This window comes from Ursus americanus, chromosome 12, assembly GCF_024610735.1.
Source record: "Ursus americanus isolate L20-20 chromosome 12, mUrsAme1.1.p, whole genome shotgun sequence".
Lineage (NCBI taxonomy): Eukaryota > Metazoa > Chordata > Mammalia > Carnivora > Ursidae > Ursus > Ursus americanus.
Genome location: NC_142138.1, coordinates 70,822,014 through 70,849,528, shown reverse-complemented (window position 1 = coordinate 70,849,528; position 27,515 = coordinate 70,822,014). Strand labels below are relative to the sequence as shown.

The window sequence follows — 27,515 nt, the reverse complement described above, 5'->3', positions numbered from 1 at the left end:
ATATACTGAATGGCTAGCCCTTCTGTATTAATTAATCATACTCCTCTCTATTCCTTCAGCAGTTGGGTACCCCATTTGCTACTTTTGTACACACTGCATGTTTTACTTAGGTATTTTCAAGCTACTATTTTTTTTACTCTGCCTCCCCATTTGCTTCCATGTATTTTTAAAATTTCTTCTTTAATTTTCTTATTATTCCGGAAATTCATTCTATTCTGCCTCCCCATTAAACAGAAGCAGTGACCGTTTTCTTTCATCATACTATATTATTGTCCCAAGAATAGTAATGTAGTGCTATGGTAGTAACCTGTACTCTCTTTTAATCCTCACAAAACCCTGTAAAGTGTTAATATTCCTGGAGCCACTTTGCAGACATAGAAACTGAGGTTGAAAGAGTTTACTTCAGTCCTCCCAAATCAGACTTTACGTGGCAGGGAAGGTGGCATCCAACCAAGGACAAATATTAAGTAAGGCCCTATGAGGGTTGGGACAGACATTCTAAGGGAGAGGGCTCCCAATCAATAATACTGACAAATACACAAAACCAAAACCAGACGTCCAGCTGCAGGGCGCGTTTTTGTTTATTTGTTTAGTTGTATATGGTTTGGTTTTGTTTGGAAGGGGTATGATCACTCACCTCTCCCGACCTGGCCCTGTCCAACCCCTCCCTGGAGGGATCGACGTCCGGCAGCTGGAGGCGGGAGGCCAAAGGCTACCCGGGCAGGTGGTGACCTCGGAGGCAGAACCACGGCCTCGAGTCGCGCCGCTAACGGCGACAGATTGACGCGGTTCTACCGCGCCATTCCCGAAGCGATAAGGAGCGTAATCTTGGCAGCGTCCTTAAAGATGAATAGAAGAAGGGTGGTGAGGGTGACTATCTTCACCGCCGGCCCTTTCTCTTTCTCCACTCCCCTCCGGGCCCCCCGCGCCCCTCCCACGGCCTAATTTACTAAGAGAGTCTTGCGGAATAGCGGAGGGGAGAAAGCCACCGAGAGCAATTACGGTAACTCGGTTGCTAACACAAACGGGCTCATTTACATATAATTTGCGTGTTCAGGTACTTATGGAAGTACCCAATGTGTCTGTACTTCCCTTCTAACAGGGCACCCGCGCCTGCCTGCCGGCCTGACGCCTTCTGCTTTAGGCCAGGAACCCCTGTCCCTTACCCAGTAAATTTTACTACCTTCTCGAATCCCTAGCCTCGCAAACACGACCTCTTAGCCTCGGGAAGATTGGCCCCTCCTCCCACCCGTAGGTCCCTCCCCTCGTCCTCTCCTCCCTCCCCAGCTTCCAAATGCGTCTTCCCCGCCCCCCTTTCTATTTCTGAACAGGCATGTTCCAGGCAGCTCACCCGACTCCTTAGATTGCTGTGGGATTGGTAGGGTCCTGAGCTTCGGAGAAGCAGGAAGGCATATCCCCGAGCAGGGTTGCTGGGACTCACGAGAAGAACTGAGTCCTACTGGGATTTTTTTTTTTTTTTGGTGTTGCTTTTGTGGAGGGAAGGCGAGGAGGCTGTGCGGCCCGGTCGAACTTGAGCCAGTGCGAAGGCCCCCTCAGGCGGCGCCCAGGGCAGCCTCTAAGCCGGGCCTGGCTCAGCCGCCGCCGCCGCTGTCAGGGAAGCGCAGGCGGCCAATGGAACCCGGGAGCGGCCGCTGCTGCTGAGGCGGCGGTGTCCGCAGCCCGACCCCGACCGCCCGCACCCCCTCCGCGGGCGTCCCCAGGAGGTAAGCGACTCCTACCCCGTGAGTCTCCCTGGCCCTGTGAGTCGGGGGGTCCCTCTCCCACCCTGTCCCGCACAGCCTCCCCCCGCCCCCACACCTGGGTTTGACTACAAAACTGCCCTCCGGGCGGCAGCTGCACCCCGGGTGCCTTCTCCACCCTTTCCCCTCAAGTCTGGGGTCTTCCTCTGCTTTTTTGGCTTCCTCTTCTGTTTAGCTCCTCCCTCCGCCCCGGGGATCCCCCCCCCACACACACACACATACCCTTATCCCTGTTGCCTCCGTCCCGGATTATTTTCTAAGTCACGAACCCTTTCCACATCAGGGTACTCTGTAATGTCCATCCTTGTTTGCCCTTCCTCGTCATCTGTGTTCCTGCCCCAAACCTTTCCCACAGCCTCTGCCTACATCCCTTTTCCTATTTTTGCTCCTTTCCTCGGATGTCTCCGTGCAACCCCAGCACAGGGTTCCCATTTCCCCGAGCTCTCTCTTCCCCGTGGTCCTCTATTCCTCTGTTGCTGATTCCATTACCTCAGCGCCGCCCACCCAGCTCCTGGCTTCCAAGAATTGCCTATTCCCCTCCCCTTAAGGAATCTCAGGCCCTCATCGTCCTTCCCAAAGTACCATTTGCATTGTACTTTGACCTTAATCCTTACCCTTCTCGAAAGTGCTTTATGATCCCTGTAACTTGCTTTAGCTTCCCGTTCACCCTCTCCTCAATACCCCAACCTCTGGAGGTTTGCGCCTATAGAAAAGACCTGACAGTGCCCCTTCCCATTCAGGATTTCCGTCTCTGACACCTTCTCTCTCGAGTTTCAAGGATTTTACTGATCCTTGTGACCCTTGGTTTTGTTTTCCCTGGGTCTTTATGTGTTCTCTGTCACATTCTTTATCTCTATATACCACTTATTTCAGGATCTCCTGAACCTTGAACTAAGAGGAGAATGTGTTGGGAGGAAGGGGGGGGGCTCAGCTGTCTCACTCAGGCTTTTCTGGACAGAAGGGTTTTTCTGAAGGATGGAGTAAGTTTTGAAGAAGTTCCTATCGGATTACACTTTGTTGGCTACCCAGGATCAGCCACTAGGAGGGATGAACAGGCCTTCATGGAAACTGTAAGATTGTGAGATATTTTGTTTTGGATCACTTAATTTTAGGCTTGTCCTTAAGGGATCACTGAGTAGAGTGTCTTCCAGATCCAAAAGGAGTCAATTTATTGTCTGTGGCTTACTGGAATAGTTTGGTTGATTCCATAAGGGCTTAGGCCTACGGTGGGGTTGAGGGTAGCTGGGAAAAGAAACATGAGACATTAGAAACAGCTTGGACATTCAGTATCAGGACTCCTGGGTTCAGCTTGTGACTTCCTCACTTGACCTCTAGAGTGACCTTTTGGGGAGAATGGCCCACTCTGTGGGCATCAGTGCAGTATAGGCTGCTTGTAGAATGTGGGTTGGGGGGAAAATTAGACTCGGCTTACTTGTTTACAAAACATTCTGGGTTTCACAGACAAAAGGCATTTCTTAGTAGTGGTTTAGCTGACCTGAGAGTTTTCCTTCATTTTGATCTCTCTGTTGGGTCTTTCTAGTCAACAGCTGTGGCAATAACTCCATTTGAAAGACAAGCTCCAGGCCTGCTTCCTTTGTCTGCCTTGCCTTCTCTCTCCACTACATGAAGTTGCTGACCACCTGTGCTGTTCCTCTTGGACTTGATCCATAACTCCAGATTCTATAGGTGGAAAGTATGTTTGTGGGAAGGCCCTTTGAGGAAGATGGCTGGAAAAGAGACTTTGGAGTGAGGTGGGAGTGGGACTCGGGAAACTAGTTGCTCCCTTGTATGCCATGTCTCTCTTGGCCTGTGATATTGAAGGGGGCACATGAAGTTGCATTTATCTTCCAATTTTAGGTCTTTTTGAAAATAATCATGCTTCCTCTTCCCACTTCTCCCTTGTCTCCCTCTTCATTTGTTAGCCCGAGTGCAGTCTCCTCATCCTGCTTTGTAGGAGTAGTTTCACTCCTTGAAAACCCCCCCAAAGAGAAATCATATTTCCCCTAGTTTCCCTGCTTCGTTCTCAGCTGGGTCCATGCTGCATGAGAACATGTTTGCTGAACGCCATCCAAAGGAGCAAATTGAGATTCTTTGATTTGGGGAAGAACTTTGGGAGGAACCTTTCAGTAATTGGCATGAGACAAGAGAGGGCCTAGTCCAAGCGCATTTGGGGCTTGCAGCAGGGAGGAACAGTTCAGAGAGAGGTGAGTGCACAGGTTACTTTCTTTGCCATCTGCCTGTTTCAGCAGGGGCTCCCAGAGCTGGCTTGGGCTGTCTGACTGGAATCTGCTTATCCCAGCTCCCATGGCCCTGCGCAGAGACTTCTCAGCCTGATTCAATATTGACTTAACAACCCTGAGACCACTGCCTTCCCTACCATTCTGCCACTAGCTCGAGATGCCCTCTTCCCTGATGCCAATCCCTCAGTGGGGCCTTGAGGAAGCTTTACATGATTCCTGCTAGGGCCTGAGCCTACTTCACTGTTCGGCCCTGAGTTTCTATGAGGAAAAAGTGGTACTTCATCTCCACTTTGTCCATTGAGGTCAAGGGGGAAAGACGAGCTGAGACCTTTTTACCAAAAGGTTTGAGTTAGACTTTAAGATATGAGGAGGAACTTCTCATCAGCAGAACAGGCAGCCTAGGGTGATACGGAGTCTCTTTGGAAAAGACTTCTTTTAAAAGAAGAGCAACTTCTTTTAAAAAGTTATCAAAGGTGGGGCGCCTGGCTGGCTCAGTTGGTGGAGCACACAACTCTTGGCCTCTGACTTGTAAGTTCAAGCCCCACGTTGAGTGTAGAGATTACTTAAAAAAGTAAAATCTTTAAAAGAAAATTATTATCAAAGGCAAACATGCACTTGGTACTAAATCCAATGGTACTTAAGAGTTTATGATGAAATCAACAGTCCCTTTCCATTCTTCCCACTCCTCCTTTAGAGTTAACATCTTAATTATCTCAATGTTTGTTTCTTTTTGTTTTTTTTTAAGATTTTATTTATTTGATAGAGACACAGTGAGAGAGAGGGAACACAAGCAGGGGGAGTGGGAGAGGGAGAAGCAGGATTCCCACTGAGCAGGGAGCCTGATACGGGCCCGATCCCAGGACCTGGGATCATGACCTGAGTGGAAGGCAGATGCTTAATGACTGAGCCACCCAGGCACCCCTCAATGTTTATTTCTGAAGGTTATCACCATAGCATTGGATAAAATGCTTGTGCCTCTATTTCTTGATTTATTAATTGTTACAAAAGAGGATTGAACTTTAGAGGATTTGCACTTCTTGTTTATATAATTGTCATTTTTATTTATTAGAAGCCTGTGTCATTGTAAATAACATACGTGAACTTCCCTTTCTTTTCCATGAACTTGTAACAGTCTCTCTTAACTACCCACCTTGTAGGATGAAGATAGTGGCTTCACTATCCTTTTTTCCAACTCACATGATCCATCTCAAAGGGAGGAAAATTGAGCTTGCCTACCTGCTTGGAAATCAGATGGTCTCTTAAGACAATTCCATGAGAATTCAGGAGCCTGTAAAAACATGAGGATTGTTCTGAACCAATCCATATTTTTCTAGTCCCCCAAGAACGGAATGGTCATTAACTGGTGAGGGGATTGATTTGGGGCTCTCTTCTGTGCTGTCCTAGGGGAGACCAATCCAGGAAATCCTTTAATAGAGATCGTTAGGGGGTCGGAGGGTTCTTTGCCTGAAATCTTTTGAGGTGATGAGAAGCTGGAAGTCAGGTTAAATATCCCCTCCCTCTAGAGTTTTTGCAGACATTTACTTAAATACTAGGTCATACAGAACACAAGCATGTACACCCTGTCTGTCCTCGATAGCCGCTGCTGTGCTCAGCCCTGAACAGCCCCTGGTGCTCAGACAAGGACTGCCTACATTGCCGAGACGATTAGCTGTGGAGCCCCATCAGTTGTTAACACTCTCCACTCCCACCCCAGCGCCTCGGAGCCAGCTGCTAGGCTGGGGTTGGGAGAGGTCTCTTTCGGCTCCTTCATCATCTAAGCGGAAGGCCAGTTTAGGCTCCCAGTGTGAAATGTGGAGTCTCAGTTATTTGAACATCCTTGAGAGCATTGGAGCCATTTGATATTAAAAGTTTGGATTTTCTCCTTTTTTCCTATTCTCTTACAAGGTGAAGGGTGATGAATACCGGACCTCTTCCTTTTTTCTTTCGCTTTCTAATCCTTTCACTTTCTTTAGAATAGTTACTTAACCAAAATATATTGTCTTTGCTTTTGAAAATGAATGAATTGATGTTGAAGACCATATTAGGACTTAGGTTTTGAAGAATCCCTTTCCTATCTCTTATTGTCTAAATTGGCAACTCAACACTTCTCCCCCCATGACTTGTTTCAGATGGAGGCAATCCTTGAGGCTCAGGGAGGTGAGGGAGGTCCAGCTCCAATTTGGTAGTTTCTAGTGGCAGAGCCACTAGAGAGGAGTCCAGTTTTCCTGCATCTCTTGACACCATCTGGTTCCCTGGGGAATAAAGACTGTGAGACGGGGGATCTATTCAGTGGATAAGTCTTACCTGAGTACTATGATGCAGGATTCGTGGGTGAGCCCTGGAATAAATAATAATAATAATAATAATAATAATAATAATAATAATAATAATAGCATCCTTCCCTCCCCTCCTGGTGCCAGTAATAATCCATCCCAGTTGTGAAATTGTGATCAGCTGGGGCAGGCATCTGCTGAGTACCCTAGTGAGGTCTGAGGTGCTATATATATGGGAAGATGTCTGAATTTCATGTCCCTTGGAAGTTTTTGGGTTTCTTTTTTTTTAAGATTTTATTTATTTGAAAGAGAGAGCGAGAGCACACGCAGGCAGAGGGAGAGGGAGAAGCAGGCTCTCCGCTGGGCAGGAAGCCCGATGTGGGGCTCAGTCCAAGGACCCTGAGATCATGACCTGAGCCGAAGGCAGACGCTTAACCAACTGAGCCACTCAGGCGCCCCTCCCTTGGAAGTTTTGAAAAGTGAATTTTAGGAGCTTTCGTTAACTTGGAAGTCTCCAGAGTAGAGGGAAGGGGAAAGATTTGCCAAGCATAGAGAGATTGAGGGGGGGGAGTTGGTTGTATAACACAATTGAGGCTATTATGTGAGTTTTTCAGCAGACCTAAAAGGTGGTGGTCTCAGTTGGATTAGAGTGCCCTGCAAAGGTGTGGCAAGGAGTGATTAAAGCGTTCTTATTATTTCTGTGTAACCTAAAGTTGCGAGTAGAGACAGATCCACATAGGCAGCCATGCTGGTTCTACTGCTCAGAGGGCTCTTCCTAATTTCAGGAGAGAGCATGATGAACGAGTTGCCAAATTTTTACTGATACCAAGCTCAAGCTGCATCAGAGAAATTAAATTCAGGGATGGGAACTTCTTGTTTGACAGAGTTGGGAGAAAGATAAACTGAAGTAGCCTTTTTTGGCGATCTCTGAGAACAGAAGAGTTCCCCATCTGTCTTCCTGCAAGGCTTTAGTGGTGACTGCTGGGAGGCATGGAGCTAGGCTCTGTAGTGTTGGGCAGAGAAGAGTAACTGACTCTTAACATTTCAGAGGTGCAGGAAGAGGCACTGGACTGGAAGGGGGGTGGTGGAAAATGGGGCTTCCCAGAGTAATTAGAGAAATTGTATCAAAATCCTCCTTTCACCTACCCAAAGTTATATGCACCCAGATTCACTAGCATCAAAGGTAATGTCACTAATAGTTGGAAACTACCTGCATTTCAGCTCTCCAGTAAATTCTGCCTTCCTCTTGCTTACGCTCTTGAGTTGATCTTAGACTCACTCTTATTTGTGTTTTTGTGAAGAGGCCTCTGAGCCCATTGTTGGCTCTGGAGCTGGGTTGATCTGACATTAACATGTGCCCCTCCCAGTCCCTGCTTTGAGATTTCCTTCTGTTCTACACTATTCTGATCCAAATTTGGTGGGGCTCCGAAGAATCGTTCTAGGAGGGCAGTGGCTTTAGTCAGCAATGTTCTCACTCCAGAAAGGGATTCTTGGTGATGTGATTCCTGTTCCTCCCCATTCTTTGGATGTTATAGACCCATGAGCTCTAGCTGAATTCTTTTTGCCTTCTCCCAGCCTTCCAGTTCTTTGGCTATGTGTATGATAATGGAGAAAGTAGCGTTGGGGTAGGAGAGGGCTATCATAAATGTTTTGGGAGATTCTTAGACAACAAATGTAATTCTAATTCACTTTTCTTATAAGCAGTATATGTGTGTGCACACACACTCGTACACATACGCACTGTTTACTAACTTGTTAGGTGATTAGGATTCACCTAACATTTATTGAGTACTACTGTGTGCCAAGGACTGTGCTAGATCCTTCTACACTCATAAAGTTTTCCCACACAGCAACAATGAGAAGTAGATATGTTTTTCCCATTTTGCAGTTGAGGAAACAAACTCAGAAGATATATGGTTTGCATAAGTTTACACATCTCATAATGACAGAGCCAGGATCTTGAATCCCAGCCCATGTGACTCCAAGTTCAGGAATCTTTCCACTATACTTAACTGCTGCAGCACTTGAGGAAGAGGGAATGATGTCATGAAGTCAGACAAGCAGAGAAACGGCACAGTTCAGCAAGGTTGTGTGTGGTTGTTGAGCTGTTTTCTTCTCGGTGACGCCTGGATGGTATTGCTGGCCCTTAGTCCTTGGGAACTTTGAGTCTGAAGGGAAGGTAAGAAAGTATCTGTAGCTAGAAAACACATCAGGACTTGGATACCAGGGGCATCTGGCTGTTTCGGTTGGAAGAGAGTGGGACTGTTGATCTCACGGTCTTGAGTTCGATCGAGCCCCACATTGCGTGTAGAGATTACTTAAATAAAAAATAAAACTTAAAAAAAAAAAGACTTTGATACTGAATGGAGGTGAGATGCTAAGACCCGTGTCTGGAGTGTTATATGAGTGAGGAAATACAATCTAAAGAGGAAAAGAGAAAGGTTATTGGCAGGCGTGTCAAGGGAGACACAAGAAGAACACAAAGATAGAAAAGCATTTGAAGAGTTAGGGACAGGGAATAAGACCCGAATTGCTTTCCAGTCTACCTGAAGAATTTGCAAACTTATGTAAACGTAACATTTTTTTTGCAGACGCAAGGTAGGGACAGAGGCTAAGCTGATAGCTAGGCGCAGAAGGAAGGAAGAGTGATGCGGCGATCAGCAGGGGGGCAGTGAGGGAGGCTTCCTGGCAGATGACTTCTTATCCGATTTTGAAGGGGTCCAGGAAGACAAAAGAGAGGAGGTGCCTGGGAAGGTTTCATGTAGACGAAAGGAAGACCTGAGGATGGCACCACTAACCAGTATGTGTGTATGTGTCTCCTTTTCTGTTTCTCCCTCTTTCCTCCCGTAGCTTGGAAGCTCGAAGTCTGGCTGTGGCCATGGGAGACATGGTGGTGGAACCTGCCCCCCTGAAGCCAACTTGTGAGCCCACTCCTGGCCCGCCAGGGAATAATGGGGGTTCCTTGCTAGGCGTCATCACAGAGGGGGTCGGGGAACTATCAGTGATTGACCGTGAGGTGGCCCAGAAGGCCTGCCAGGAGGTGCTGGAGCAAGTCAAGCTTTTGCGTGGAGGCGTGGCTGTGTCTAGCACAGACAGCCCACTGGAGCTGGTCAATGGGGATGTTTTGGACAGTGCGATCCGTTGCTTGGACGATCCACCTGCCCAGATAAGGGAGGAGGAAGATGAAATGGGGGCCACGGTGGCCTCGGGCACAGCCAAGGGAGCAAGGAGGCGACGGCAGAACAACTCAGCCAAACAGTCCTGGCTGCTGAGGCTATTTGAGTCAAAACTATTTGACATCTCCATGGCCATTTCATACCTGTACAACTCCAAAGAGCCTGGAGTACAAGCCTACATCGGCAACCGGCTCTTCTGCTTTCGCAACGAGGATGTGGATTTCTACCTGCCCCAGTTGCTTAACATGTACATCCACATGGACGAGGACGTGGGTGACGCCATCAAGCCCTACATAGTCCATCGCTGCCGCCAGAGCATTAACTTTTCCCTCCAGTGCGCCCTGTTGCTTGGGGCCTACTCTTCAGACATGCACATTTCCACTCAGCGACACTCCCGTGGGACCAAGCTCCGGAAGCTGATTCTCTCAGATGAGCTGAAGCCAGCTCACCGGAAGAGGGAGCTGCCCTCCTTGAGCCCAGCCCCTGACATGGGGCTGTCCCCCTCTAAGAGGACTCACCAGCGCTCTAAGTCCGATGCCACCGCCAGCATAAGTCTCAGCAGCAACCTGAAACGGACAGCCAGCAACCCTAAAGTGGAAAATGAGGATGAGGTAAAATGCCTGGGAGGGGCAGCGGGGCAAGACGGCATGGAGACAGGATGTCTGACATACAGTTCCTCTGTCCTTTTCTTTCCTTCCCTCTGTTTCATTTCACTGATAAACGCATGGGATGTCAGAGTGGAAAAGGATCTTAGAATTCATGTATTCCTACTGTCTCGTTTTACAAAGGAACAACTCAGAGACCTAGAGAAATGGAAGTGACTTGCCTCAGGTCATGTAGCTAATAGCAAGGCTGACACTCCCGACCAGTTGTTTTTACTCAACTTCTGCCATTCCATTAACTACTTACTTACTGAGAACTGTGGCAGAGACCCTACCCACCCTGACTTGAGACCTGGGTTATCTACCAGAACCTCTCAGGGTAGCAGCCACCAGGGAGGAAAAGGGATGGCGAGTGTGCTGGGGGGAGGGGTATTAAATAGAGCCTTAACTTCATTCTCCTGGTTGCTCCTCCTCATATTCCCTCTGCCCCACTCTCCAGAGATTCTGCCTTTTGTTGACTTAAGAGTAGGGTTCATTCGTATCACTGAGGCATCTGCAGAATGCCCTCATGCCTGCCTTTCCTGAGGGGAAGGGATGTCTTAGCATTTGGGAAAAGCACAGAGGGAAGAGGGAAACGGTCTTGGTGTAGAGTAAATCTTGGGCATGCCCAGAGTCTAGTCAGAGACCTGAAGTCTGGAAAGAAGAGAAGGCTGCAGGAGCAGTTGGGGGTGTCCAGAGCAGTGAAGAGATAAGCACATCAGTAGGTTATGCCCACCTTCCATTCTGTGTCTGGACAGATAGCTTGGGAAGTTGCCAGTGGACAACCAAGTGTCAGTGACCTGGTGTCCCAGCCAGACAATGATGCCCCAGTCCCCCCACTCTGACTCACCACTGTCCCAGCTCTCATCCTGGCTGCCAGCCCAGCCTAGGAAAGAAGGGGAGAAAAGAACAAGGAATTTGCACTTGTTGGAAAATGCGTATAGCCGTGGTGCTGGCATCTGCCTCTGTGGGGCACATAACCCACCCACGGTTTTGATACAATAGGACTTCTTTTCAGCTTCTTTCAGAGTGACTAGGGAAGGGGAAAGGCAGGATGGAGGGAGACTGTAGAGCCTGCTTTCTGGAAATTTGGGATTTTGTTGTGATAACTTAATAACAGTGAAGCTAAAAGAGTTAACATTGGGCACTTATTCTGTGCCAAGCATCGTGCCAAGTACTTTACATACTTTACGTTTCATCCTCAACAGTCCTAAGAGACAGGGATTATTTTACCATTGAAGAGACAAGCTTAGAGAGGTGAGGTGATTTGCCCAGGGTCCCTCAGCTAGGCCTCAGATCACAGCCGGTGCTCTTAATCATTCAGCTGAGCCATCTTGCTCATTGCCCAGCATCTGTGTTCCCGTGCCCTCAGCTGTTCCGAGTCCACTTGGGGAAGAATGGCCTAGGTCCTAGCCATCCAGGTTTCCACAATTCCATGCACAGGCGGAAGAGCCCAACTGTTCTCAGAACCAAAATGGACCGTTTTCTGGTTGAGCTTGGCAAGGAAGTTCAAAGTCATGAAGGGAGGTTGTTGCAGAATAAGAAGAATCATCCAGATCTGGTGGGACTGAGGTCCTGAAGGGTTTGGGAGCTCCTCCTCTTGGGGTCAAGCCCATAGCAGTATGTGTGTGAGCAGCTGCAGGTGAGCCCCTTGGTGCCTCCAGTCAGGCATGGCTTTTCCCCGTGTGCATTTGGTAGTCATCATCTCAGGACCAGAAAAGTTGAGGCCTCGGGCCTACTCTGTGCTGGTCCTTGGTTCCTCTTCCTTGGATCTAACTCCTTCCCAAGATGGGACTATGAGTGACTCTGCGACACGGGTATTCTGTGAGAGCTTAAATCCTCTGGGGTGGCTTCTCTGGCTGCCATTCTTCCCAGCCTGGCTCCTTATCATAGGTTATTAGATCCAGGAAAGGAAGGAGATACCAGATCCCTAGGCATTCCTAGGTTACCTGATGCTGGCAGAATGAGACACCTGAATCCACTGTGCGTTCTTAGGAAATGTGAGAGCAGAAGTGAGAGAATAAATATGGATATCTCTAGGGGTCTGAGCACTGGAGTCTTCGGGCACAGAGGTCTGGCCAAACCCCTTTGGCAGTTCGAGGATATCTCTCAAGGCTTTTGTTCCCCAGATAGCAAGCGAATTGGTTTTCCTCCTTCTGCTCCTCCTCCCCTGTTACGCAACATTCATTCACTCAACGAATGAGCTTATACTGTGTGCACAGCCCATGCCAGAGGCAGTGAGGGATGAAGGGTAAAGTGCAGCTCTTCCCTCCAGGAACTTGTAATGTGGAGACCCCATTATCTGAGAGTCCATTTAGTGTGTGACTCTCAATTTTGTATACTGAAACTTTACTTAATTTATCAGTTCTAACAGTTTTTTGGTGGAATGTGGCTCTCTTGAAAAGCTGTTTCCTGCATATAAGGAGGAAGTCTACAGCTTACTAAACAAAGCACGTAATTATCTAAAGAGAAGCTCTGGAGGGTAAAGTGAGGCCACAGAGAAGAGGCCCTGGCTGTCGTGTAGCTCTCTTCCTGCCCAGAGTCTCCCTGCACGGTCATTTTCTGCCGAGATCTCACACAGGGTTCTGTTTTTTTAATGACGGCTCTTTCACGCTCTCCACTACAGGCCAAGGGCTCGAGCACGGGTTTCTCCCAGCCCCCATTTCAGCCCCTGAAGCCTACTGCTTCCAAGCAGTTTTTGTCAGCCTCATTGAAGGACTCTGCTCAGGTAGTCTTTCTTCCCATTAGTAACCAGATGGTAGACATTTTGGCCTAGAACAGGGCCCAGGGGTCAGAGATGATTTGGGTACCACCCCCACCCCACACCCTGCTCCACATAATGACACTCATAGTTGATCAGCTTTGTCTTTTCAGGACTATAACCTTTGTACAGAGAAATCTGCTGCATGTCACACTGGAAGCCCCAGTGGGCCTTCCAGCGTGATGTGGTGTGATGGCAGCTTCTTGGCCTCAGCTTTTCTCCTGGAGCTGACTCAGTAGGAGTGACTCAAGCCTACAGAGTAGGAGAGAGGGACAGATCATGATATACCTCCCTTCCCCCAGGGCTACTAATGAGTCAGGAACGTCTGTGGAAGAATCAGCTGGAGCGTTGCTCGTGGAGCTAGTATCCTGCCTGCTGTTCCTTCCCCAGCCAGCTCATGGATAGAAATTGAACCACTAAGTCTGGCACCCTCACTGCCTCAGTTCTCCCTGCCACCTCTACCCAAAGCAGAGGGGTTGTTGCCTTGGGAGAGTGGTTGGCCCGCCTTCTCCCTCCAAGTGCCCCTCTCCTCAGATTCTTCAAGGAATGACCTGACTATAGGACCTCCAGCTAGAAGAGAATGTAAACCATGGAATGGAATTAAGCAGATGCTTGGAATGCTGACTGCAGAGTAGAAGCTCGGTGACCACTGCCCTCCTGACCTGGGAGCTCCCAGGACTTTGTCTAAGTCCAGGCCCCTGCCCTCCTGCACGTTTGTGCATGCGTGTTGCCCCTTCTCCCTGCCCCGGCGGACCTTGGTGGACAGAACCCAGGATGGGCTCATGGACAAGCTGCAGTAGAGCTGCCGAAAGCGAGTTTGACCACAGCTCTTTCCCCTGTTTTGCTCACGGGCACCAGTAAGACACAGGCATGGGGTGAGATTTAGATAAATCTCCTAGGCTGGGACCTGGACAGCTGCTGCTCGGCTACTCAGCTTTCTCAGGTGGTTGCAGCTAGGACCAGCTCCCCAACTGAGGTCCAAAAATTGTAGTTTACTGAGTGTGACACGAAATGGCCTGATAGGAAGTCTGCAGAGGTTGAGTGTAGGAGAGTTATCCATCCTGTATGCCCAGCAGCATCTAGCCCAGGGGTGTCACGCCCAGGGCCTGGGGTGGCCCTCATCACATGGCTCAAGGTTGGGACTGGTCTTCCCAGGATGATAATGAGGCTGATTGAAAAGGAGACACCTCTGGCACTGAAAGTTCAGCTCTTCTGCTTCCTCCCTGACATTCACAAGAAGCTGAAGGAATGCAGGCTTTCCAGTATGGGGGCCATGCTGCTTGTTAAATTCAGTTCCTTTGTGGTGGTTTCCACAGAGAAGAGTTTGGTTGGGAGCGTGTTGAGTGACTGAAGAGAAAGCAGGCAGTTTGGCAGTGCAGTTACCGCCCCGAGGCACCCAGCTGTAAGGTCTGTCCTGGAGGGAGAGCTCGGTACAGGCTAGGAGAGAAGGGGAGAAAGTGAAAAGCTGAGGCCTTCTGTCTCTTCAGCCATTCTGACCTCATGGTCTGAGCCAGCCCTCCAGTGTCTCCCACAAGGGTCAAGAATTTGGGCAAGTCGTGTTTCTGGGTTGACTTTCTCTCATTAAAGCAGCCAGGTAGAGATACACGAGAGAAGCAGTTACGATCCAAGTTGGAGCTAAATTCTTTGCCTTTGTCTCTCTCCCCTCCCTCCCTGCCCGTCCTCCTCCCCTTGCCCTCTGGCCCTTTCCCAGGAGCTCTCCTCCAGCACCGAGAGTATTGATAATTCATTCAGTTCCGTAAGTGGGGCCAGGCTGGGACTGGGTGGCAGGCTCCCCCCTGTGGCCGCATTTCCTCTCCGTCCCCAGGTCTTCTGAGTCCCCAGGCCAAGGCTGGAATTAAAAGGTGCCTTTTCTTCCTGGGAGATCAGTCCCTCCCTCCCAGGGCTCCCCAGACTGGAGGAGTCCACTGCCCTTTGTCACCAGTGCCCTGAGCCCAGGCTTAGTCCGGCTGGATCCTTCTCCCAGACACAGCTGGGATGCAGTGCAACTCAGCCCCCAGTTCCTGGGTCTCTAGAGCAAACAGCTGGGAGAGAGGTAGAATTTACCCCTGGATTGGAGCCAAGAACTGCTTGGCAGAAACCCCCAGGATCCTGTTTCTCCCATCCAGAACCTTTGCCCCATGGCTTCTGCCATCAGACCATTGGTTCTTCTAAATGCTAGGCCCTGTGCTGGGGGAGCAGACCCCAAAAGTAACAGGATTTGGCCTGAAGGAAAGCTTTACCTCCCCACAGCTGGTTTTCTTTTTTAGTTTCAACCATCTTTCTTCCAGGTCTGAGTTCTTCCCTTTCCCAGCTCACTGTCCAGGAGGTTCCTTAATCTGCATTCTCCTTTCTTGTTCCCTCTGGACTAACCCCTGACCCTCTGGTCCCGCAGGGTCTCAGACCTTGTTGCTGGGCAGAGACGTGAGAGGAAATGCTGGACCCTCTGGGAGTTTGGATGATTTTTTTACATTTTCTTTTTGATTTGTCTACCCAATCAGTTTTCTCCGTTCTGTGCTGATCCCCTTTCAGTCATGATTCCTATCTCCTCCCATGTGGCAGGGCCTGTCTCGAGGCCTGTGGTCACATCTCCAACATGCTGAAGGAACGTAGGGGCCCCGACCCAAATGCTGATTTGAAGATGGGAAGGAATTCTGCCTTTTCTAATCTGAGATGACTATGAATTGGTTGGGGTGAAGGGTCCTTGGAACAGTGACCATTTGCCACCTGAGTGGATGGATTAGGGGATCAGGATGAATGAAGGAGTGAGTTTCCAGATTTCCTCTTCCTTTCTTTTGCTTTCTCCCTGAGGCTCCTGGGATATTTCCAGGGACCACAGAAGCCCAGTTCTACTGTCTTCCTGTCTTGATCTCTTTTCAACCCCGTCTCCCAGAGCATCCCCGATTGATTCCGACACCCTGTTTCATTATTATGTGGGACCCTCAGCCAGCCCCCAGTGGGGCAGAGGCTGAGAGATGAGCTATTCCTTTGAACCCTGGCTCTTTGCACATGTAGAGATGGGCCTGATACTACCCAGCTTTCGAAAGAAGCTCTTTTTTGTAGTGTGAGAGAGTGAGGGTAAAAATTCTTAGTTCTCAGGAAACTAAGCAGGATCCACAGAGAGGGAGAGAAAGGCCTGGTGAGTGAAATACTGTTTCTATAAGAAGAGGAATGTTCTTATCTAGCTGAGGGGAGCTGGGGTGGGGATGCTGGTGGCTACCTTGATAAAGTGCCCTTAGTGGTAGAAGGATTTAGGCTGGGAAAAGAGCCCTTCTTTGTGTCCATCTTTTCCCCCACCCTCACCTCACCACTCGGACGGACTTTGCCCTTTCTGGGAATGATGAAGTACCCAGTCTGAGGAGCCAAGCTCACAGCAGGGAGCTAATATGGGGAGCCTATCCCTGAGAGGTAGGGGAGGAGGATGTAAGGAGGAATCACCGAAAGAGACAGACCTTCAGGGCCTTTGTCAAGGGCTGAAAGGAGCTGTTGCTTTCTCCACCCACTCCCCACATCCACCTCCCTCCATCTGCTTTTTCTGTCCCCGTTGATTGTTCCCTCATTAATGCAAAGTCTGCTCATCCCCTTCACATCCCCTGCATGTGTGCTGACCCCTTTAAGAGATTGTGGGGTGGACAGGGGGATGCTATGAAAGGTAACAAAAGTCATTTGAATGGAGTAAGTCCTCCTTCTTTAAAAGGCGACATAATGACGCAGAGCGCCCCTCCCTAGCCTTGGGGGGCACTGGCAGTGCCCCTCAGCAGAGACTCGGCCCACAGATCTGGAGATAAGTGAAGCACGTCATGTCAGCTGCTTATGCAGCTCTGCTCTCTGGATGTTGTCCCCCGACCCATCTCAAAGCCTTGGGACAGTTTGTAACAAACTCAGGTCCCAGAGAAGAGGGGTACCTCCCAGTGACACAGATTCATACCCCCTTCACCCTCAAGAATCAGCCTGTGGAGGAGTGGGCTGGCTTTTCTACCTTTTCCCAGCTGAATTTGTCAGGGGTGGAGTGGTGGGACCTCCCACCAGTGCTGAAAGGTAGCTCCTTCCCTAGAGTTCTCCAGACATTGGGATCCATGACCAGGAGTGACTAAGTGGGTGGGCCACTTTTTTCTATGGTTTCTTCACCGTCTTTTACTTTGCCCCAACCTCCTGTAGCCTGTCAGACTGGCTCCTGAGCGAGAATTCATCAAGTCCCTGATGGCGATTGGCAAGCGGCTGGCCACGCTCCCCACCAAGGAGCAGAAAACACAGCGGCTGATCTCAGAGCTCTCCCTGCTCAACCATAAGCTCCCTGCCCGAGTCTGGCTGCCCACTGCTGGCTTTGACCACCACGTGGTCCGTGTGCCCCACACCCAGGCTGTTGTCCTCAACTCCAAGGACAAGGTAGGTGGGCTCTGGCTCAAACCCTACCCCCATTTGACCCCTCCCGTGGTTGTCCAGGTTTGTGTGTACACCAGGGATGCCCCACCAACATCCTCGCCTCCACGGTTCATGCGCATGTGTCAGTCTTGACTTTACCTCAGTGCTGTTGTGATTCTGGGGGCCCTCTTGTTCCCCTCCTTGGGGCTTGTTTTTCTGGACCAAAGAGGCCTAACCTTTTCAGCTTGCCTCTTCCTTCCCATGTCTCAGGAGAGAATTGCTCTCGAATCTCCTTCCAGCCCTTTGGTAGCTTTTCACCAGTCCTTCCATAACTCTTAGGCTTTCTAGGTACAGTGACAGTGGGAGTAGAGAAGTCTCTTATTTCCAGGATGTTTTCCAATCAGAATGGGAAGGTAAAAGGAGAGAATGTTGCTGAACTTATGTTGGAGAGAGTTAGCTGTTTGCTGATTGGAATGAGTACTGATGGTTCAGATTCTTCTTTCAGAAGAAGTATTGAGGATTAGAACCCTGCTTGGAACAGTGCCCGGCTTTTCCCGTCTCTGTCTGTCTTTAGGACAAGACCCTAAGATAGGCTCCCAGGCCTCTCTGAAGGTGGTAATTGATAGTTTTGCCCAAGTATATCATCTGTACCTGTTGAAGCCCAGCTGAAACATTTTATTTTTTAAAAGATTTTATTTATTTGAGAGAGAGAGAGAGATTGAGAGAATGAGTGGGAGGAGGGGCAGAGGGAGAAGCAGACTCCCTGCAGAGCAGGGAGCCCAATGCAGAACTCAGTCCCAGGACCCTGGGATCATGACCTGAGCCGAAGGCAGACGCTTACCCAACGGAGATACCCAGGTGCCCATCAGCTGAAACATTTTAAAGACCTTTGCACTCTCTCACCCAAATTCTTGAAATGCATGTTCACAGAACAAGTTCCTGCCTTGAATGTGGCATTCATAGTGTCAAGGGACTGACAGGTAAGGGTTGGAGCTAGGAGTGGGCAGCTGGAAAGACTGTTAGCAGAGTTGAGATTTGGGGGGCGGTGGTGGAGGGAATTCTATTCTCACACACACACACCGCCCCACCAGGCTCCCTACCTGATCTATGTGGAAGTCCTTGAATGTGAGAACTTCGACACCACCAACGTCCCCGCCCGGATACCCGAGAACCGAATTCGGAGCACACGGTCCGTGGAGAACCTGCCCGAATGCGGTATCACCCATGAGCAGCGGGCAGGCAGCTTCAGCACGGTGCCCAACTATGACAACGATGATGAGGCCTGGTCGGTGGATGACATAGGCGAGCTGCAGGTGGAGGTGAGGGAGCTCCCAGGAGGTGGTCCTGGGGCCCAGCACCCGTTCCCCAGGAGCTTTCATTGTATTCGAGACAAGGCAACACACCCTGAGACAGGCTGAGGCAAGTGCCCACACGGGTGAGGTAGGTAGTAATGGGGAGGAGGGGGAAAGCCCTGAATACCGCTAGTCTGGAATATTCAGGTGGAGCTCACTTTCCTGCAGAAGGAATTTAGGTTAAATATAAGGATGAACTTCTAAGCCTAAGGGAGTGAGGGAAACTGAAAATATTTATTGAACATCTGCTATATAAAGTTGTCTTAGGAAAGTAGAGAATAAGTCATACATTCATTCCTTCAAGAAATATTTATGGAGAGCCTTCTTGTTGCCAGCCTGGAGTACTGTGGACTTGTGAACCAGGGGCCCCTGCCTACAAGGAGTTTATGACCTAAAAAGAAAGGGAACCAAGCCAGTCAGCAGGTAGCTGTAGTGTGGTGAGGTCCAGGTTGTACTGCAGAAAGCGGGGCGTTTTGGCAGCCCTTGAGGGTGGGGGTAGGACTTAACTCCAGACTTGGGCCTGGGCACACCCCAGATGATTTCCTGAGTAGGAAATAGGTCAGCGGGGCCCTGAAGATGGGTAGGAATTTGCTGGACAGAACATTCCCAGCAGAGGGAAGAGCAAATGTGCAGAGACTGGAGGACGAGACAGCTCGGCCCAGTTGAGGAACCGAAGGACATTATGTGTGGCTGTGATGTGCAGTGTGGGTGAGAAGTGGTCAAGAAGGGGGCTGGAGAGGTTGGCGTGAGCCAGTTTGTAGGAAGGATCCTGTCAACTGTGGAAGGAAACTCGGACTCTCTGCTGGGGTTGTGAAGAGCCAGAGCCGCATTTTTTTTTTTTTTTAAAGATTTTATTTATTTATTTGACAGAGATGGAGACAGCCAGCGAGAGAGGGAACACAAGCAGGGGGAGTGGGAGAGGAAGAAGCAGGCTCATAGCGGAGGAGCCTGATGTGGGGCCCGATCCCATAATGCCGGGATCACGCCCTGAGCCGAAGGCAGACGTAGAGCCGCATTTTATGTAGGACTCTGACACAACCAGATTTCACTTTGTGAAGACAGACTCTCTGCCCTTGAGCTTACAGTCCAATTAGGGAGATTGGACACAGACATTTAGGGGGAAGAATCTGTTTATAGGATATACAACAAGGCAGTGTGTGGTAAGTGCCAAGTGGAGTGGAGGATGCGATCTGCTTCGGAGGAAGAAGAAGGGAAGGGCCTTGCTGTGGACCATGGGGTCTGGTAGAATATTTTGTATTTGAGAGAGATGGGGAGATTAGACTGAATGGCTGAGACTGAAGAAATGGTCAGAGGGGCCTAGTTGGGAGAGGCTCTGTTCTGGACCCTACGGGAGAACGCAACTATAGCCAGGGAGAACTCCTAGTAGAAGGCTGAAAGTCCAGCTTTCTCTGGCAGTCGTGGCGGGGTCTTCTGGAGAATTTGTTAAACATACAGACTTCAGATCCCATTCCCAGTAATTCTACTTCAGACTGATGGTGGGATACGGCAATTTGCATTTTAGCAGCATCCCAGGTAATGCTGATGAGGTAGTTCACACTTACGGAAACATTGCTGTAAGGCCCGTGTGAGTGCCCAGGCGTTTGGGGTCCAAGTGGTGAGGATGGCGTGGCAGCAGGGCAGGCTTTCTGGAACAGAGCCCAGGCGGGGGTGGGGGGGGCGATCACGATGCAGGGGCGGCAAGCATGCAAAATGACTGGAGGAGCGGGTGACAAAGTGAGGCCTGTGTTTGGCGCTTCTGACCCATGGTTCCCTGCTCTCCCAGCTCCCTGAAGTGCACACCAACAGCTGTGACAACATCTCCCAGTTCTCTGTGGACAGCATCACCAGCCAGGAGAGCAAGGAGCCTGTGTTCATAGCAGCAGGGGACATCCGGTATGGCCACACCACCCTGCCCCAAGTTCCTCCTCCCTCTCAGGCACTGTCTGTCTCTGTCCCTTTCCTGTCAGCCTCTCCTTTCCCTCTTCTCTGTCCTTACTCCATTCTTGTCCTGAAGTCCCCAAGCTTGAGCCAGTGAAGGTACAGGTTGAGAAATTACTGGGCTACCACAGAAGGAAGTTACGTTTAAGAGGACTCCAAAGGGATGAAAGCCCAGAGGAAGGAATTGGAGCAGCAGTTCTTGGAGCGGGTCACACGTGTCAGAATCAAGGGAGAGGGAGGAGAGCTTGCTGGAAATGCAGATGCTGGAGCCACACCTGATCTGAATCAGAGACTCGGTGGAGAAATGGGGAGGGCCTGGTAACCTGCATTGCAACATGATAGCAAACCACCAGGTTAGCAAAACTCTCAGCCCAGGTTTCTATCTCTGTGTGCCCAGAATCAAGGAAAGAGTACAGGAAATGTCTAGACATTAGACAGGGACATGAGGCTCTGGGGTAACTCCTCCAAGCAAATGATATAGTTTCTTCCTGCTAGACGGCGGCTCTCGGAGCAGCTGGCTCACACCCCCACAGCCTTCAGACGAGACCCGGAAGACCCTTCTGCAGTTGCTCTCAAAGAGCCCTGGCAGGAGAAAGTAAGGTGAGTCGGGCGGGTGTGGTCGTTAGGCCCCTGCAAAGCTCAGAGGCAGCCTCAGGTACTCACCTCAGCGTCCGGATTATCCGCCAGTCTCTCCCAAACAATCAGGCTCCCAGGCATCTGAATCCTTGCCTTGTGGGGAGTCTGATTTGGACTTCAGGCGGAAGCGATGTCTGTCCTCTCCTGGCGTCAACGCTTTGACACATTTTGCTTCCTTCTTCACAGGCGAATCCGAGAGGGCTCCCCCTATGGCCACCTTCCCAACTGGCGGCTCCTGTCAGTCATTGTCAAGTGCGGGGATGATCTTCGGCAGGAGCTCCTGGCTTTCCAGGTGTTGAAGCAACTGCAGGTAAGAGGGGGGGGGGAGGAAGAAGGGGAACTCAGCCCAGCTGAGGTGAGCGTGTAGGTTGTTACGCAGGTGGTTCCACGGGGAGCTCTGCCGGGGACCAGCTCCCTGCCCAGGTCTGAATTGGATGCAGACCAGCGGACGCTGGTGCTCCTTCCTTCCCCTGTCTACCTCCCTGGGAAGTACAGCCACAGGAACAGCTCCACAGCGACGCCTCGTGGCCCTTTTTGACCTGCGCCTGCTGTGATCTCTGAACTCGGGAGGCTGGATTTGTGCTTTAGTCTCCTAACTGGTCTGTGGCAGCTGCTCCGCAGTGTGCTGAGATGTCGATCCCCTGAACCTTTGGATTGGTCACCTGCAAGCAACTTCACCTGTTAATCCTATTCTTTCTATAAATATTGTGATTTTCTTAAGAGGCTTTCTCTGGACCTAAATCCTTTCCTGTCTTCTCCCTATTATTTGAATTTGGATTAATGGCTCATTCTCTGTGCCTTTGAGGTGTCAGTGTGAATTCCTGTTCTCCCTGCCTTTTTTGGGGCTTTCTACCTATATGATGCCTTTTCTCACATACTTCCCTGTATCTTTTTGAACCCTGCACTTCTTTCAGAACTCCCTGGTCCTCAGGGGGATCAGTGGGTTTTACTCATTTGATGGCCTAGAATCCACGGCCACAAGGATGGGAACTGTCCAAGGTGGGGGACAGGGGGAATTTTAGCCCCCTTCCCTAGTTTGGAAAGATGATAGTTTCGTGCCTCTGTGTCTCCTCACAGTCCATTTGGGAACAGGAGCGAGTGCCCCTGTGGATCAAGCCATACAAGATCCTTGTGATTTCTGCCGACAGTGGCATGATTGAGCCAGTGGTCAACGCCGTGTCCATTCACCAGGTGAAGAAGCAGTCACAGCTCTCCTTGCTCGATTACTTCCTGCAGGAGCATGGCAGTTACACCACTGAGGCGTTCCTCAGCGCACAGCGCAACTTCGTACAAAGCTGTGCTGGCTACTGCTTGGTCTGCTACCTCCTGCAGGTGAAGGACAGGTGGGTGAACTCCTCCTAACCTGTCCCCTCCTGGCGGTCTCACTTGCTCCTCACCTCCCGTCGCCTAGACGTACAAGTGGAGCACACAGCACGTCTTAAGCAGAGACGTGTTGATGTGCCATTAAGCAGAGAGACATAAACAGGGGCTAGGGTCCAGGGGCAAAGAAGTGAAGGACTTGTGGGAGGAGCAAGGATTTGAGCGAACAGGGTCTCCAGGGACAAAGGAAGGTGAGGACCGGAAGCTGCGGGGGAAGGACGCTCCAGGCAAGGGCACGGCGCAGTGTGCCGGAAGCTCGGGCTACACTGGCTGGCAGAGGAGGAGGCGGTGGTGTCACAGGGAAGCCGCGGTCGGTCAGAAGGGCCTTCAGTATGAGGCTGAGGAGCTTTGTTTTGCACGCAGAGGGGTGACAAGATCCAGGCTGTGTTTAGGGACTGCCCCCCGGGCACAGAGGGTGAGGGTGGATGTAAATGGGTCTTCAGTAAAGCAGGAGGTCCTGAGGCCTGGCCCGAGGGTAGCGGTGGCCACCGAGAGCCAGAAAGAGAAGACGGGTATGAGGACCACGGTGAGGTACAGTTGCAGCTCCCGGCCCTGACCTCTTCTTATTCCAACGTGTGAATTTCAGAACTTTTAAGTATCTCTCGTTTTGCCCAGAGCTGTCATTTCTTCCAATATCACACTGACCTTTGTGAGGTCCAGCTTCGCATATAGGCGAGCATGTCGGACAGAGATAACTACACCGCCTAGGGTCTTGCTTTCTAAGACAGTGACTCAGGGTCAGCCCCCTGAATGCGCCTGTGAGCCGCACCTCTCACCGCGCAGAGGGCAGCCTCCTGAAAAGGCTGAGCTGCGGTGGCCCATGCTCCTTGGGTTCCCAGTGGCATGGCAGCACATGAAGACCTAACTCACAGGGCTGCTTCTCAGAAATCTAACATTTGTTAAGTGCCTGTCATTCTTCTGTTAAAACCCGACGAAAACCCTGTCAGGCAGGCGTTTTCTTGTGAGGGAAATGAGGGTCGGGGAGCTTTCAGAACCTCTGCTCATTCTACCCTGCCAGCCCCGTAAACGAGCCCGGCAGAGGCTCTGCATGTGCAGGCTGACGGGAAACGGAACTATATTTATAAGGAGTTTGGTTGCAAGCTTTCGACTGTCCCTGAAGTGGCAGGATTTTGAACCCAGGGCCCAGGGAGTCTAGAGCTGAGCCCTGGATTGAATAAGTGGGTGGCAGGGAGGCAGGGGCTAGTCAGGCCTCTGGGCTTTCCTGTAGAAACTAATGTCTGGAAGATTTAGTCCATCCCTTTAAAGAGGGGGAGGGGGCAGGCAGCTGATAAACCTTTTCTAATAACGCAAAAAAAGAATCGTAGTGAAGCCATGAATGGAATCAGCCACTGGAAAAAAGTGGCAACAGTGAATGGGCCCCAAACTGAAATCAGGTGCGCGATCTCCCCAACTGCTTCAGAATGAGCCCCGAACACCTGTGCTTCTGGAGCTACTCCGGCAGTTAGGAGAGAAGCTGTCCCCGGCAGCCCTGGGTCCTTGTGCTTGAAAGTCACTTTTCCCCTCTGGGCCTCTGTTTCCTCACCTGCAAAATGAGAGGTTGGACGAGGACATCTAGAACCTTTCTTACTCCCAAGATGGTGCCTGTGTTGGTAAATTTTCTAATGCTTTCCCCAAGGGGGAAGGACTGAGGTGGGACCAGTTCTCCCTCCGTCCCGCTTGTGGCCAGTCAGACCAAAGAAGATGGCTTCAGACCAGGAGCTCTTAGCCTAACAAAGCCTCTGCTGACACGGAGGGGGTCGGTTATGCTGAATGGGCCTGGCTCACATGCTTAGCATGTTAATTGTTCCTCCTCCTGCTGGCCGTTCATGTGGGAATCACAGAGACCTGGGATTTATCTCCCTCTAACTCTTCTTCCTGCAGCTAGACCCTAGTAATTGCTTCCTGAGATTTTCTTTACATAAGTGATCTTACCAAATGGCTAAAACCTACTCCTCTACTCCTCAGAGCCCCCACACAGTATTTAACATTTAAACTCCACTCAGCCCGCTCTCTTGGGGTGGGGCTCTTGCTCTGCAGTGGGCTGACAGGAATTACCAATAAAACTCGGTAAGTAGGGTCTGACTGGAGGCCTCCCACCGAGCGGAGGGCTTGGCCTCTGAGATGGTTGGCTGGAGCTATAGAGACCTTTCCTTGCTTCCAGGTTCTCTACTCAGCTGGAGTCAGTTTGGGTGCTAGAAGCATGATTTTTAAAAATGGGAATATTCTTAAACTGTTTTTAAGTTGTCAGTTAATGGTGATTTCGAAAAAAATCATGATGGCAGTTTCAGACCCCAGAGCCTTTGACAGCAGTTTACTTTTCTGATTTCGCTTCTTTCCTCTGATTAGCTTTAGGTCGTAAGAGGTTGGGCCCAGAGTTCTAGGCAGCAACAAACTTGGCAGGAGGCTCCCTAACCTGGTATCACGTGGCCAGGGTGTTGCAGCTTGAGGCTCCTGCCTCAGTCAGACTTACGACTGCCTCTTTCTCTCCTCTGCCCCCTCCTCAGACACAATGGAAACATCCTTTTGGATGCAGAAGGCCACATCATCCACATCGACTTTGGCTTCATCCTGTCCAGCTCACCCCGAAACCTGGGCTTTGAGACGTCAGCCTTTAAGCTGACCACAGAGTTTGTGGACGTGAGTCAGGAAGGAGAGGTGCCTCACTGTGTTCTTTCTCTGTCATGGGAGAGGGAGCTGTGGGCTCCCCCCAAATTAGGGACCAACAGAACAGAGACGGCAGCGAGTCAGGGTGAGGCTAGATGTCCGGAGGCTTCCTGCCTGAAAAGAGAGCGGGGAAGTCACGGAGTTTGGCATGTTTGCCCCGATGGAGGAAGTCCTGTCCCGGCTGGCTTGTGAGCCCCCGTACACATACAGGTCTCCCTTCGCAGGTGATGGGGGGCCTGGACGGCGACATGTTCAACTACTACAAGATGCTGATGCTGCAGGGGCTGATCGCTGCTCGGAAGCACATGGATAAAGTGGTGCAAATCGTGGAGATCATGCAGCAAGGTGGGCTGGGAAGAGGCCGTGCATTGGGGGTAGGGCAGTGCCCATAGAGTTTCAGGTTTCCCACTTAATGTTGGGGCCCTGGGGCATGGAACTTCCAAAACGTGGATTCTACCTCAAAACTGGGGGTGTGGTTTCCCGGAGGGTTTCCAAGCTCCAGTGCCATTTGTCCTTTGGGACATTCCTCCTGACTCCTGACAGGGATGGGAGGGGGTGGGGGGTACAGACTGCAGTAACTACCCCTTAGGCACCCTCAGGGAGAGAACAGCCCCATCTCCAGCCTCCCGGTCCCTACCCGTCTCCCCATCCCTTGTCCGCCTGATTTTTTGTTTCCTTCCATCCCTCTGGCTCTGCTCTTTGCCAGTCCAGGTGTTTCCGGTCACCACTTTCCTCCCTGTTGGCCCTTGACCACTGACTGCCCTGTCCCCAGCCCCCTTCCCTGTCCCAACACTGGCTCCTCTCGGTGCGCTCAAAGTATTTCCTCTCTGCTCTTGATCTGCTCTCCCTGAGCCATTTCCTCACTGCCTTGCCGCCCAGAGTCTCTCCTCTCCCAGCTCTTCTGGGCCCTCGTCTCCAGCCCCCTCCTCAAGGCTGCAGTGTGCACTTGGGCTGAGCTGCCAGTCTCCTCCTCCCCCCCCATCCCTGCCCCCACCCCGCAGGTTGTCGCCGTTGCTCGGGAGCATCCCCGGCTGGCCCCGTGATGACGGTGGCCCAGGTCATCTGTGAGTGTCAGACGTAGCATAGGCAGAGGCCTGCAACCAGATAAGTGCCCGGCTCAGGGCCCGTTCCCCAGACCCTCTTCCCAGCTTTCCCTCTGGGTCCTGAGACTCTGCTCCCTCCGCGCTTACTGGGGGCGATGTGGTGCCGGCCCTCTCCCCCTCCCTTACACCCTCACCTAGAGGGGCTTAGGAGTGTGGAAGAAGATGGGCTCAAGCCAGGGCCCCCCAACTCCACCTTCCCGTCCCAGGCAGAACCGCATCCGGTCAGGGAGCCCTCCGACGTGGGAGGGAGGGGGCACTTCAGATACCCCGGCTCTGTATCACTTGCTGTGGCTGTTACCGCTGCCCCTCCCCCCTTTCCTGCTGTGACCTGCTGTCCTCACCGCTCCCCCAGGTTCTCAGCTTCCTTGCTTCCATGGCTCCAGCACCATCCGCAACCTCAAAGAGCGGTTCCACATGAGCATGACGGAGGAGCAGCTCCAGCTGCTGGTGGAGCAGATGGTGGACGGCAGCATGCGGTCTATCACCACCAAACTCTACGACGGCTTCCAGTACCTCACCAACGGCATCATGTGACACCTGCTTCTCAGGCCCTGGAGTGCTGGGGGATTTGGAGCACCCTCCCCGGGAGGGGCCGTGTCCAAGAAACCCCAGACCAGGAGACCCCACCCACGGGAAATGGAAGGCAAGAAATACAAAGGATCATGTGGTAACGGTAGCGCTCCCCGGGGGTGGGAGAGCCGGCTGCGGGGCCCAGACTTGCTGGGGCTTCCCTGTCCCCGGCGGTGTCACTGTCCCCATGTGACAGACTGCAGGACTCGCACCCTCCAGAGAACAGAGGTGATAGACAGTGAGGGGCACTGGGGCCTTTCTTCTCACCAGGGTCCAAGAGGTTCTTTCCACAGGACATCCTTACTCCGTTCTGGGTCCCAGGAATGGGGGGGGCGGAGCGGGGAAGAGAAGGTTCTTGGTACTTAGGACTTGATCCTGTGGTTGGCCTTTGGCCATGCTGCTGCCCAACTCTGTCCCCTCCCCGCGACTGGCCCAAGCCGAGCTCCCCTTGCTCTGGCGTAGGGTCTACACTTGCAGAGGTTCCCCATCCCAGGGGCGGGGAAGGGAAGGATCACGACCCCTCCAGTGGACAAGGGGATCAGCCGAGTCACAGGGGATTCCCTGGCCTGATCCCCTCCCCACACCCAGGGAACTAGCTCTCAACTTTTCAATTTTTGTTTGAAATAAAGTCCTTAGTTAGCCATCTGTGTCCTTTCCGGATT

General features: G+C 51.2%; 1 protein-coding gene and 1 long non-coding RNA gene across 5 annotated transcripts; one reads left to right on the top strand and one right to left on the bottom strand.

Moving 5' to 3' along the window:
- Nucleotides 1-563: 563 nt before the first annotated feature.
- Nucleotides 564-1,274, bottom strand: LOC123787714 (uncharacterized). The gene is made up of 2 exons (XR_006778313.2): nt 1,184-1,274; nt 564-839 (listed from the first exon to the last, which is right to left on the bottom strand). It is a non-coding gene; the product is annotated as an uncharacterized LOC123787714 (long non-coding RNA).
- Nucleotides 1,275-1,302: 28 nt separating this feature from the next.
- On the top strand, nt 1,303-27,498 carry PI4KB (phosphatidylinositol 4-kinase beta). 4 transcript variants are annotated; one of them, XM_045790558.2, is made up of 13 exons: nt 1,303-1,724; nt 9,124-10,060; nt 14,563-14,607; nt 17,007-17,234; nt 18,302-18,529; nt 20,346-20,455; nt 20,996-21,100; nt 21,323-21,446; nt 22,214-22,479; nt 25,021-25,153; nt 25,405-25,525; nt 26,182-26,244; nt 26,636-27,498. In XM_045790558.2, exons 2-13 carry the CDS (start codon nt 9,152-9,154, stop codon nt 26,815-26,817), a joined length of 2,514 nt encoding a protein of 837 aa, XP_045646514.1. In that variant the 5' UTR covers nt 1,303-1,724; nt 9,124-9,151; the 3' UTR covers nt 26,818-27,498. The 4 variants fall into 4 exon arrangements, with proteins under 4 accessions (XP_045646514.1, XP_087722407.1, XP_045646511.1 ...); XM_087866281.1 differs by lacking the exon at nt 14,563-14,607; XM_045790555.2 differs by lacking the exon at nt 26,182-26,244 and having other exon boundaries at nt 1,304-1,724.
- The last annotated feature ends 17 nt before the right edge of the window (nt 27,499-27,515 follow it).

Bases quoted from the DNA above. Each gene is read 5' to 3' on its own strand.
- PI4KB (XM_045790558.2), top strand. From the start codon at position 9,152: ATGGGAGACATGGTGGTGGAACCTGCCCCCCTGAAGCCAACTTGTGAG. The intron at 21,447-22,213 runs GTAAGAGGGGGG...GTCTCCTCACAG, and splicing joins AGGTGTTGAAGCAACTGCAG to TCCATTTGGGAACAGGAGCG. The intron at 26,245-26,635 runs GTGAGTGTCAGA...CCGCTCCCCCAG, and splicing joins GACGGTGGCCCAGGTCATCT to GTTCTCAGCTTCCTTGCTTC.